The 12,628-nt window shown below is 47.4% G+C and overlaps 1 protein-coding gene across 1 annotated transcript in view; it reads left to right on the forward strand.

Moving 5' to 3' along the window:
- Positions 1 to 12,628, forward strand: part of ITGA9 (integrin subunit alpha 9) — a 367,113-nt gene that overhangs the window by 281,862 nt on the left and 72,623 nt on the right. The window contains exons 21-22 of the mRNA XM_068981673.1: positions 6,278 to 6,367; positions 8,628 to 8,736. Coding sequence (XP_068837774.1) covers positions 6,278 to 6,367; positions 8,628 to 8,736 — 199 coding nt within the window. The remainder of the gene's footprint in view (positions 1 to 6,277; positions 6,368 to 8,627; positions 8,737 to 12,628) is intronic.

Here is a 12,628-nt window from a genome sequence, read left to right on the forward strand (position 1 = left end):
AAAGTAAGTTGCAGACATCATGCCTCTTTACCCATGAGTACTTTCATGTGTACTTCCTAAGAATGAGGCCATTCTCTTAAATAACGCTGGTATAGTTATTAAATTCAGGAAATATAACTCTGATGCAATGCTGTTATCTAATCTCTAGCCCACGTTCTAATTATCCCAAGAATGACTGTGTAGCCATTATTATACTGGTCCAGAGTCTGATTAAGAATCAGGCATTCAATTATCATGTTTTTTCTCTAGTTGCCTTAATCTTCAAGCCAAAATGTCATGCCAAGAGGCCTAGGTCCATCCCAGAGGTGGTCTGGAGATCTGAACCAAACACTCAGAAGGGCAAGATCAGGCAGAATGCACAGAAAAGAAAGGTGGTGAGATAACAAAGTCAGGAATCTCATGACTGAGGGAGGATGGGAAAATGGAAGGCCAGACACTGGTGAGCAGACCACAAAACCAGCGGCTACAAGTCAGCCAGGCCAAGGCAGTCACGCAGCCACAAATTAGCATGCAGCCGGGCCTGGAGGCCCACAGGATCTGGGGTGCAGAGCGAGGCAATGTGCTGGGCTTTGTGAAACTCAGGCCCCTCCCTCAACCACATGGTCATCTCTGAAATGAAGGTGCTCAACCCAGGCCTTCCTCCAAGGAGGACAGCACCCTTGAGCACTGAGAAGGAGCTCCTGGTCCCACATTCTGACTTAAGAGAGAAGGTCATCTCCCAGAACCTGTACATGAGCCCCATCATGCAGGATAACAGGCACCAGCTCAGCTGGGCATCTGACCCCGTATGCCGTGCCTGGTTAATAAGCAAGGAGTCTGGCTCTGGACCACTCTCAACCCTGTGCATGTCCATCAAGTTTAAAGCACCAAGTGGGAGCTGAGAAGGGAGCAGGGATGAGTGAGAGAGTCTTCCATCTCAAACCACATCAAGTCAGGGTTGGTCCAGAGATGGAGGCAGATGCAGAACAGCCCAGGGCAGGCACCACCCCTCACTCATTCTACAAAACCTTTGAGTACTTACTCCAACTAGCCACTGTGTAAGAGGTACAGCAGGGACCAAAGTTGGTAAAATCCCCACTCTTGGGGAGCAGTGTGCTGGCTGCAGGGGTTGGATCATGAACAAATGAACATAAATTTCAGAGGGAGACGGCAGCATTATGATTCATCCATCAAGTACGGTGCACTCGTTGGCAAGCGTAAAGCAACTTCATTTTCATCCCTACTCTTTTTAAGCCCACTTGGCAAGGGTTGTTCATTTCTGGTTCTCGGAGACAGTCTAGGACAGTCCCGTGGGTTCACAGCTCACTCTTGGTTAATAGTCCTATAGTTACTTCAAGCCTCAAAATAACTCATTAACCCATAATCAAAGTGTCTTGTCCCATGAAGTAATCAAAACTTGATTGCAACTTAAGGCTTCTTCCTCTCCCCAAGGCAAGGCTGGAGGAGGGTAGCCTTTCTGTGGGTTGTCTAGCTTTCCTCCAGTGGTGCTTCTGCTGGCCCTCCTCCTTTTCCTGAGAGCCTCCAGGCTCACAGCTGGAGTTGTGAGAGGTCAAAGGGAAACAAGAAAGGTTTTACTAAACAGGCAGTGCTGTGAGCAGTCAGTCTAGGTGTCTTGAGTTGACTCTTCTCCTTTGGAGACCCTCCCCCTGCCCACCCCCCAACTGGGGATGCTCATCTGTGCTTCCCTCCTCATTACATCCTCCAACCTCAGCCTCTAGGCAGCTGGAGATGCCTTCAGCTCCTGCTGCCAAGACTGTACCCAGGGCCAGGACCAAAGGTGACCTCAGACTGACTCTCACATTCAGATCCCACTCAGGAGTCTCACTCCTGACAGTCTCTAGAAAGGCAGGCGATCCTTGTGGGGTCAGGAGGGGAGAGCCAGCAGCCCCTTCACCTTATGTCTCTGGGGCCTGCGTCTGACTGTCCTGAAGAGGGTCCCTAAAATGACTTAAAGGCAGTCACCCTCCCTTGACTATGGACCATTTTCTCCAAAATCTGTCTCCAAGAATCCTCCTTTCCCAACTCCGTTACATCTGTGATGTTACAGCTTGGATTTTTGCCACCAGACATAGTAAATCCTGAGTTAGTGCTTTCCTCTGAATTTTGGCATCTATTGTACCTCAGCCAAAACTTGAACTTTAACACCCTGTCATACTCACCCCAGCATGAGTGGTTCTTGAATTTTCACTAAAAAAACATCAATTACCCAAAGATTAGACTAAGATTCTTCCCGAGTGCTGAATCTTTCAACGTCACCCACAGTTCTATCTTGCCTCTTTCTATTAATGGCTTTGCCCCCAAAGCCTGAAGTCTCTGTGCTTTTGGGAAGCTTAGGTCAGGCCCCAACAAATACAGTATAAGCCAACAGTAGACAGCAGAGGCACTGGTAGGGCTTTGTTTTATTCTTTTGTTGGAGGCCTTGCTAGTCTCAGTGTTATGTAAAACTCACAGAATTAAGGTTAATTTTCCCTTTGGAACAACTGTGAAGCATACATTTTCACAGCCCCTCAATCTACCACCACCCTAGCATATTTTTGCTTTTAATGCCACTTTCCCAATTTGGGGGTGGGGGGGGTGCGTTTTCTTTAATATTTTAGAGAATGTTCTTTCTTCTAAAAATGAGAGCACAGCACATCACAGTGGTTGTTTGACCCTCTTTACTGTGTATTGTCATACCCAGCATTCACTCCAGAGATGATGACTTTCTGGCCTTTAGTTCAGCACTAGTGGGCCTTCCTGAACAAATGCTAATTATATTCTATATATTGCAATAGGCTGTGCAAAGCAGATGGAAATGAGAACCAAAGTGGATGTTTAAATATAGCCCAGCAATCACCGAAATCCTGTACAACTTTCCAGTGCAGTTTGTCAGCGTAGTACTGCCACAGTAGCATTTCTAATTACAATTGGCTGGGCTTGCAAGCTTTGAAATTATGCAAGACATGATTATTTTTCATTCACACTGTTTTCCTGATCACATCATTGGTGGTTGTGATCTAACAGAGATACATGCAAAGCATAGAGGAGGTAGACTGTGTTCCCATTGCTGGAATGCAGAAGGGCTTCACTGGGGTGCTGGCGTTTGAACAGGGGACTCTGTTTTCAGGCTGAAGAAGCCCAAGTGAGGATGTGCATGGCACAGCCTGCTCTGTCACACCCATGTGGCGGGTGGGCATTGGAGTGTGGTGGAGATTCCTGACCATCTTAGAGGAAGGGTGGAGAATATACATGGGCAGTAAGAGGAAGGTGGGGCTGAAAGAGGAGATTGGGCTGGGCCACAGAGGGCCCAGGAAGCCTCAACTGCTTTCCCCCCGGCAGTGGTTTTGGAGAAAGGGAGCGATACAGTGCAACAGCTTGCCCAGAGTGAGAGAGTATAAGATGGATTTAGTAAAGGGGAGCAGATGCCTGTTCAAATCTGAAAATTTTCATTTTCCTGCTGTTTCTGGGATCCACAGAAAACTCTCCCATCCATGTGCTGTCTGGGTCTCTCAACAGCTCAGGCAGCTGATATTCCTGAGAAGGAACATTTGGGCAGGAAATATGATATGAAAGAGACTTTCCTTATCAAAAAGAGGAAACTCCACCTACCTCCCAGTCCACTCAGGGCTAATCTAAGGTATCAAAGGAGGGACGCAAACAACACCAGGGTGAAAATTTCATCTCCTAGTCTCATGTCCATAGACCAGTGGTGCTCTAATCTTAGGTGCCCACTGGAATCACCTGGGGGCCTTAAAAACTACCAATGCCTGGTCTACCCTACAGGGATCCTCATCTGATTTGTCTGGGATGAGATCTGGGCATTGAATTTTTTTTTAAGTCTCATCAAGTGATTACTCTGTGTATTCCCTTACTCTATACTGGGCACAGTTTGACTCAACACACATCTATTAAGCACCTGTTATTTACCAGATGCAGTACTGGGCACGTAAGAAAACCCTTATAATTTACAAATTCAAGAACATCCTTTTATGTACATTAGTATTTCTATACAGCATTACTGAACAGCTAGCCAAGCTAGTATTGGTAGCTTAAGTAATTAAATAATCAGAATCTTCTAATTATTTGAATTACATTTGTTAAAGAAACTATATTGCCTATTAAACCTGCAGCTGAATGTCTCAGGCACCAATTATTCTCCAGACTTTGGTGAAAATCTGATCTTACTGTCCCAGAGGGCACCCACGGCACCTGACTCCCTGCTGTGATGGAAAGATCCTTAAAGCTCCTTATCTTGAAAGCCACAGTTAAAATACCAATCATCCTTTTCTTCCCATCACCACCCTTTGAAGCTCTCTTGCCTACTTGTGGATTTAGGAGGACAGAAAGTTGAGACTAAACAGTTTCTCAAGAGCTTCTGTCTGGCAGCCTGGCTCTGCAGACTTTGGGAAGCATCCTAAGTCACGAGCTTGCAGAATAACTAGGGGCCTTTTGATGTTCAGCCTCTTTATCTCAACTTTGCAACCTCACTCAGTCTGGAGCGGTCCCCCTATGACAGATGAGACTGTTGGGCCAGAGCTGCCAGCAGCCACAGGTGGCTGGACAAATGGCAGGGCATGGGGTGGCGCTTCCATCAGGAACTGATTGCTCCGACTTGGCAGGACCCTGGGTGGGGGCAGGGAACAGGCCCAGGTGTTGCCATCCCCCCATCCATTCAGGAGTCACCTCTGGTCTTTCCTGTGCAGAGATTACACAGCGTTTATTGTGCCCCTGGGAAAGGAAAGGCAGGGAAGTGGGGCTGGATGGGCACCTGATCCTGCTGCTTCTGCAAACCGTGATGGATGTCATCTCATCTGCGGAAGACAGAAGAGAAGTCAGGGGTCAGAGTCACAGAGCACCATTGTTTGAGAACAATAGGAGAGAGGAGGAGAGGGGCTGTGAGTCTGCTGAAAAACGGTTGCATTCAGCACTTGCTGGTGGGGAGAGGAACTCTGCACAAGTTTAGGGGATGATGCGGTGGGAAGTGGTCCAGATGAGCTGTGTCCAAACTTCAGCAGCGGGTCCTGCCTTCCACCCCTGGAGGGTGAACTTAGCTTTCACCTGGGACCCCGTGTTCGTTCCATGTGATAGAACCAAGTGTAGGTGCCAGGTTCAGCACCGTGTTCCCCGGCAATTGCTTTTCTGCAATAATAATCACAGTTCATATTTGAAATCTCATAAAGCTGTGAAGGGAAACTGGGTCTTCTCTCTTGTCCTCTTCTCCCCTCCCCCAAACCCCCAAATCTGGCATCAGGAAAAGGCATCGCAGTGGAAAAGCACTGGTTTTGGAGACTTCCCCAGTTGCTGTGGGTCCTTGGGCAAGTTACCTAATCTGTCTGAGCTGCTCTTACCTGTCAGCAGTGGGTGAGCCCCTCCCTCTGGAGTTACTCTGAAGACCCAGCTCCATCACGGCTGGGGGTGTGCCTGGCACATGGTAGCCCTCAACACCATCACCCACCTTGTGGTCACCTTTCCAGAAGGCCCCTGCAAGCCTACCCCTTCTGTGTTTACTCACCCCGAGGAGGAGGCCTGTATGTGAGTCTGCTGGAGCCAGAAGTCCTATAGCAGAAGCTCCTGTGATATTTATCAAGATGGTGCTACCCAGGGCCTCTCTCTTGGGCTTGGTTGTCTGTGGATGATGGACGATGCTGTTAGATGGGAAATAGCTGCTAAATGCAAGCTTCCCAGCTGCAGTGCCCTAACCTCGGTTGTCCATTATTCATGGAATAAGCCCTGCAGAAGCAGCACACTCTATTGGTGCCTACCCATAACCTCTCAGAGCTTGCCTCTACCACACACACACTGGACAGTTCCCATTCCCAGCACCTGTCCTTCTGCCTGAGGCTTTCTCTGGCCAGATCTCACTCACTGTGCACATAGGGCACATGCCAGGGAAGTAATCTCCCACCCTCGCCCCCCCAGCAGGTCTCAGGAATCATTGATCAGCTCCCATGGCCTCAGCTGGAAGATGAGAGTGGGTACTCCAGACTGCCTCCTGGAGTTCCCTGGTCAGATGGAGCCCGGCTGACCCGAATCAAGTGCCCTGCTTGTCTGCCTGCCTTCCTGTCTCCCCTCTGCTGTCTCCTGGGGTCACCTGCCCTGTACACTACTTGCCCTCACATCTTTATGGGGTGGAAACACAACTGAAACCATAGAGTGCCCACTGTGATGCCATACAGGGACCAAAAACAGAGTTGAGGGTAAAAAGGTGCAGAACAGAGAGCTGTCCCTCTCTGGGAGGGGAGAGGCCCATTGCGGGCAGGCTGTGCTGACTGGCATCCCGTCCTCTCTCCCTCCACAGTGGCAACGTGGAGCGCTCAGAGTCCCTTCACAACAACATCCTCACACTGACGGTGCCACTGATGCACGAGGTGGACACGTCCATCACGGGGTGAGTAGCCAGGGCACAGTGCTGCCTGGAGCGGACCCCTGTGCTTCTCTGGTGTTTGCTTTATAGCCAGGAGCGGTGGCCCTGCCACTTCTGCTTCTGCCTGGCTTGGAAATGCAGGATGAAGCTTTAGCTACAGTGACTCACGCCCTCCTCCCTCCGTGTTTTCTCCTCTTTCCCAGCTGCCCACACACTTGGTAGATTATACAAGAAGTGTGATGACAGGTGTAAGCCACATAATTCCTTCGAACATGCTGTACGCCTTTACATGCATCTCTTCCCAGCACCCACTGCTCCGGAGTGCCACAAGGTAGCAGGCAGCTCCATTCTTGGGATTAAAATCTCAGCCAAAGGCTGCTGGGGCAGAGGTTACAGCCAATGCGTCCCAGGGAAGGCGGGCCTGCTTTCTGAGTAGCCTCTAGTCAGCTTTGGCCTTGGATGTTTCCAGTCCTCCTGCAGAGCCGGTGGGCAGGGACAGTCACAGTGGGCACACTGTCTGGCTGAAGTCCACAACTGCTCAATGCCTCTGGCATTGTTGGAAATCAGGGCTGCAGGCAGCAGGGACCCAAAACAACCCTGGGTGGTTTTCAGCCAAAACACAGGCCTGGAAAAATGAGAAGTCAGTTCCTGTTTCCAGCTTCAGAAACAGAGCACGATAGAGGAAAAAGGATTTGCACAATTAGTTCAGATCAAATGAGGACCTGTTGAACCTTTGCCCCACAGGCAAGCTGAACTTTCTAGAGGTTCAGAGTCTCTCATTTTTCAGTATTCAAGTGCTCCTGGGTCCTGGCCTTAGCTGCAAGTAGAAAAGTTAATACGCTGCAGAAGGAGCCATGTCTGCAAAGCTCCTCCGCTCTGCTGGGTGTCAGGAATGAGTCTCTGGTGGGCGTTCCTGCCTCTTGGCGTTTTTCATCACGTTCTTTAGACATGAGGCATTGGTGGAATATATTTGCAAATCAACACAGATTTGCCTCTGTTCATGGCTCTATTTTTAACCATGTAGTTTATTTACTTTCTCCTCAGACGCACAGTGAGAATGTCCATGGACCAAGCCCTGTCCTAGGGGATGAAAGAGAAAACAGGGCTCACTTGATCCTGTTGTCAGACCCTGGAGGCCTCCTTGTGAGGTGTTAACAGCCCCCAACGAAGCCCTCAGTTAAACAAATGAGTCAACCTCTGATCTTTCCAGGAACATAAAACAGCACTCATTTAAATGAACCCACTCTTGACCTGGGTGGCAGCTCACTACCTTTCTAAACTAATACAGTTAAGCTGAAAATAGGTTAATTGCTATCTATATAGACTTGGTACCATAAATCTTACAATATTGTGTTTAGGCAAGTGAGCAACTTCTAGAATCTCATCTAAAATCCGTTATTTTTCTGGGAATTTAAATGAGCCTGGGGTTTATTGACACAGACAAAGTTGAAAACATCACTACACACTGAGCTGGAATTCTTCATCACATCTTACACAGCCACCATTTGAAATCTAAAGAAAAAGGCTATTCGTGTAAGGACTCAATTTTTAATACCTAATTTCTAGTAATTTTGGTAGTCTGAAAATCTTTATTTTTTTAATTTGTTACAGAGTGGGGCTTAGAATGCCAAACATATAATTCACTTATATTGTCATAATCTTTTTCAGTTCACAAAATGTTTTTCAAATGACAAAATAGAACATGTATAATTTTATAATCCTAGGACTTCCCTTGTGGCTCAGACGGTAAGGCGTCTGCCTACAATGCAGGAGACCCGGGTTCGATCCCTGGGTCGGGAAGGTCCTCTGGAGAAGGAAATGGCAATCTACTCCAGTACTCTTGCCTGGAAAATCCCATGGATGGAGGAGCGTGGTAGGCTACAGTCCATGGGGTCGCAAAGAGTCGGACACGACTGAGCGACTTCACTAATTTTATAATCCAGTTTAAAAAACTGAAATCGAAGCTAACATGGTCTTCCTTCTCATTTTAGAAGTATAATCCCTAGTACATTGTATACATAACTTACTGATTTGACCTAAGATGACCAGACATTACTGGGAATGTCTGCTTAGAAAGTACAGGTCTGGCTGTGTCCATTTACAAGAGACAGAAAGAGCAGTTCCAGAAGCGAAGCATTTGGTCGGGGACCCTGAAGGAAGCCAGGTTCTAGATCCAATAGAGGCAGATGTTTGAGCTCTAGATTCAGTACAGACAGATGTTTGAGCTCCTAGGATAGCGGTGACCCTGCATTGGGATGACAGATTTCATGCTTTCCTCTTTCAGAATCATGTCTCCAACCTCCTTTGTGTATGGCGAGTCTGTGGACGCATCCAACTTCATTCAACTGGATGACCTGGAGTGTCATTTCCAACCCCTCAACGTCACCCTTCAGGTACCCACCCATGGAGACCTTCTCTATCACTGGGTACCAAGGGAGGGGCCCATGGGATGTGCCTCCTATGAAAAGCAACCAAAGGGCCAGGTTCTTTCTAAGAGAAACTCTTCCCAGCCTGAATGTGTATGTGTTTTCTGTAACCACACACAGAAACAATCCCTTTGCTGCCTGGTACTCTGCTGTGTAGCCCCTCTGCTTTTCAGTATTTGGAGGGAGAAAGGCATGATGAATGCCAGCCTTCCCCAGCAGACCTTTGGACCCGGCATGCATCCCCTCCTAGATGGTCCACAGAGGACCCCTTCTAGTTCTCCATCATCCTTCACATTGTGGGCAGGGCAGCCTCAAGGATTTGTCATGTCCTCTTGATCCTGGAGGCTTCTCCAGGGGCTCAGCGGTAAAGAATCCACCTGCGATGCATTAGATGCAGGAGACATGAGTTCAGTCCCTATGTCAGAAAGAGCCCCTGGAGGAGAGCATGGCAACCCACTCCAGTCCTCTTGCCTGGAGAATCCCGTGGACAGAGGAGCCTGGTGGGCTGCCGTCCATGCGGTTGCAGAGTCGGACATAACTTAAGTGACTGAGCACACACGCACACTTAATCCTGGGTTTCTCCTTGCTGACTTAGCCGGGTACCAACACCTCCCACAAAGGAACAGCCTTCCAAAGTGGGGTTTTACAAGAGCACAGCAGTGTGAATGAAGGGAACTCCCCCTGGCAGGGGAAACACGCTGCTCCCCAAAGAGCAGGGCTAGCTCTCCTTATCATATAAGCACTGTGTCCAGCAGGTACACTTGGTATGGACTGTGAACACTGTGAAGGACATTGTCCTTCTCTAAACCAAGGGTGGAAAAACTTTTTCTGCAAAGGGCCAGAGGGTAAGTATTTAGGCTTTGTAGGCCATCCAGTCTTCACAGCAGCTGTGCAACTAGGCTTCTGTAGTGCAGAAGCAGCCAGGAACCATGCACAGGACAAAACTGTGGCTGTGCACACTGACATTTGAATTTCATATCATTTTCACATGATATAAAATTGCTCACCTGGTAGCTCAGGTGATAAAGAATCTGCCTGCAATGCAGGAGGCCCTGGTTCGATTTCCTGGGTCAGGAACATCCCCTGGAGAAGGGATAGGCTATCCACTCCAGTATTTTTGGGCTTCTCTGATGGCGCAGACAGTAAAGAATCCGCCTACAATGTGGGAAACCTGGGTTCAGTCCTTGAGTTGGGAAGATCCCCTGGAGGAGTGCATGGCAACCCACTCCAGTATTATTGGGCTTCCTTGGTTGCTCAGATGGTAAAGAATCTGCCTACAATGCAGGAGACCTGGGTTCGATCCCTGGTTCAGAAAGACCTCCTGGAGGAGGGCAGGGCATTCTTGCCTGGAGAATCCCCTGGACAGAGGAGCCTGGTGGGCTACAGTCCATGGGGTCGCGAAGAGTTGGACATGACTGAGCAACTAAGCACAGCACAGCACACATCATTTTCACATATTAGGACATATTCATCTTCTGGTTTTTTCCCAAACATTTAAAAACATAAAACCATCTCAGCTCACAGGATATACAAAAGCAGGTGGTGGACCAGGTCTGGCGAGCAAGCCATCATTTGCTGATTCCTTCTCTGAGAACAGACCCCAAGGCCAGCACTGTTCAACAGGAGGGTCTTTGAACATAAAACTAGGGGGACTGAGCATCATCCAGACATTCTCCTTAATTGACAAATGTGGGACATGTAGGCCCAAGAGGAGAGGACATGCTGCAGGGTGGAGAGCTGGGAGCTGCTGGGCTGGGGCCAAGGTTAGGCGTGTGTTACCTGGGACACCTCTGTATAGCTCAGCAGCTACCAGGAGCTGGGGGTGAAGTGATGGAGCCAGTGAACCGTAATCCACATCCCACGTCTTTCTAGCTCTAGCTCCAGCTCCCAGAGCTCTCTCCTGCCTTCCCTCCATCCTTCCCTATGGAGAAGATGGTTTCTCGGTCTGGCATCCACTGCTATGGCCAAATAATTATTATTTTCTTTCCTGTGGCCTCTCCTAGGTGGACCAAGGGGATGACAAATAATGACAGGGTGAGGGTCCAGAGAAAGAGACAGTAACATATTTGCAGTCTCTTGCAAACAGTGGTCTCCCTCTTGCCAAAGCTTTCTCCCAGGCAGGAGACCTCCAAAGTCATGATGGATAACACACATCCCAGCTCAGACAGGAGGCACCTCCCAGCCAGCTAAGCCCCTGCTGTCACACTCTATGCTTGATTTATAGGGGTAAAGGGAAAGATGGGGTCACCCTTGCTTTCAAGACCTTTAGAGTGATTGCTGGAAATAGGACCTCTGTGGTTTTGAATTCCTTCTCACAGTTAGTTTCTTTTTCTCCATTGCATTTTGCAGTTGGACAGAAAACAGATAAAGGCCAGATGAAGTGATTTCATTTTACTTATGCGTGTGTACTCAGTCATGTCCAACTCTTTGCGACCCTATTGATTGGAACCCAGTGACCCTATGGACTGGAACCCCCTCGGCTCCTCTGTCCATGGGATTTTCCAGCAAGAATACTGGAGTAGGTTGCCATTTTCTCCACCAGGTTATCTTCTCAACGCAAGGATTGAATCCCCATCTCCTGTGTCTCCTGCATTGCAGGTACAATCTTTACCACTTGAGCCATCGGGGAAGCCACTTTTAGTTTCAGTTACTTAGCTATAGTTTTGGAGGTGTCTTACAATAAAAGATACAGTCAGGTAAATTATTTAGAAAGGTTCAAATGACACACATCATGTAATGAAGAGGGTATTTGCAGAAATTAATACAACGTTGAAAATATACTTCAATAAAATAAAATTTTATTATTTTTTATTAGAGTATAGTTGTTTTACAATGTTCTATCAGTTTTTACTGTACAACAAAGTGAATCAGCTATATGTATACTTACATCCCCTCTTTTTTGGATTTCCTTCTCATTTAGGTCACCATAGAGCATTCAGTAGAGTTCCCTGTGCCATACAGTTGGTTCTTATTAGCTATCTTTTTTATGTTACTATCAATAATGTATATATGTCAATCCCAATATCCCAGTTCCTCCCAACCCCCCGCCTTTTCCCCCTTGGTATCCATACATTTTTTTTCTCTATGTCTGTGTCTACTTCTGCTTTGCAAATAAGATCATCTATACTATTTTTCTAGATGCCATATATATATACTTTATGATATTTATTTTTGTTTCTGACTTACTTCATTCTGTATTACAGTCTCTAGGTCCATCCACGTCTCTATAAGTAATGTTGATAGGAGAAGGCAAAAAGGAACAGAAGTTATATGAAAAGATATTTTTAAAATATACAAAATGTTCTCTTCTTCCTCTTTTAAAAAAAGGAAAGAAAGAAATTTGAGAGCCTGTGGTTACATCATGTTTCTCTGAAGGCACTTTTACAGGGAGCTTAAAGTTTTTGTATTCAGGCAAAGAGTTTTCTTCTGACCTGACATAGGATACAGGCTAGGGAATCAGGGCCCTGGGAGTGAGTGACTGCCATGACCCGAAGATTCTCCTCCTAATTATCAGTTGCCTGAGGAAGTACATAGCATTCTGTTCAGGATTAAGGAAATTGGCTGAGTCTGAAAGATGGATAGTGTGTGTCACTGATGAAAAGGAAATCTTCTTGGGTTAGCAAAGCTGACAGTTTCCTTACAGTTCTCTGACAACTTGTTTTCTGGTATAATTGTCATGATTCTGACTGTCCTGCAGGAAAGCCAACGACCAGCTTGATGGTGATAGTCATCCAAAGAAAGGTGGAGGTAGTAGAGAATAGGGTCAGGAAAATGGATAGAAAGTGTTAGTCGTTCAGTTGTGTCAACTCTTTGCGACCTCATGGACTGTAGCCTCTTTCTGTGGAATTCTCCAGGCAGA

This window comes from Capricornis sumatraensis, chromosome 10 (genome assembly GCF_032405125.1).
Source record: "Capricornis sumatraensis isolate serow.1 chromosome 10, serow.2, whole genome shotgun sequence".
In the NCBI taxonomy this organism is placed as follows: Eukaryota; Metazoa; Chordata; class Mammalia; order Artiodactyla; family Bovidae; genus Capricornis; species Capricornis sumatraensis.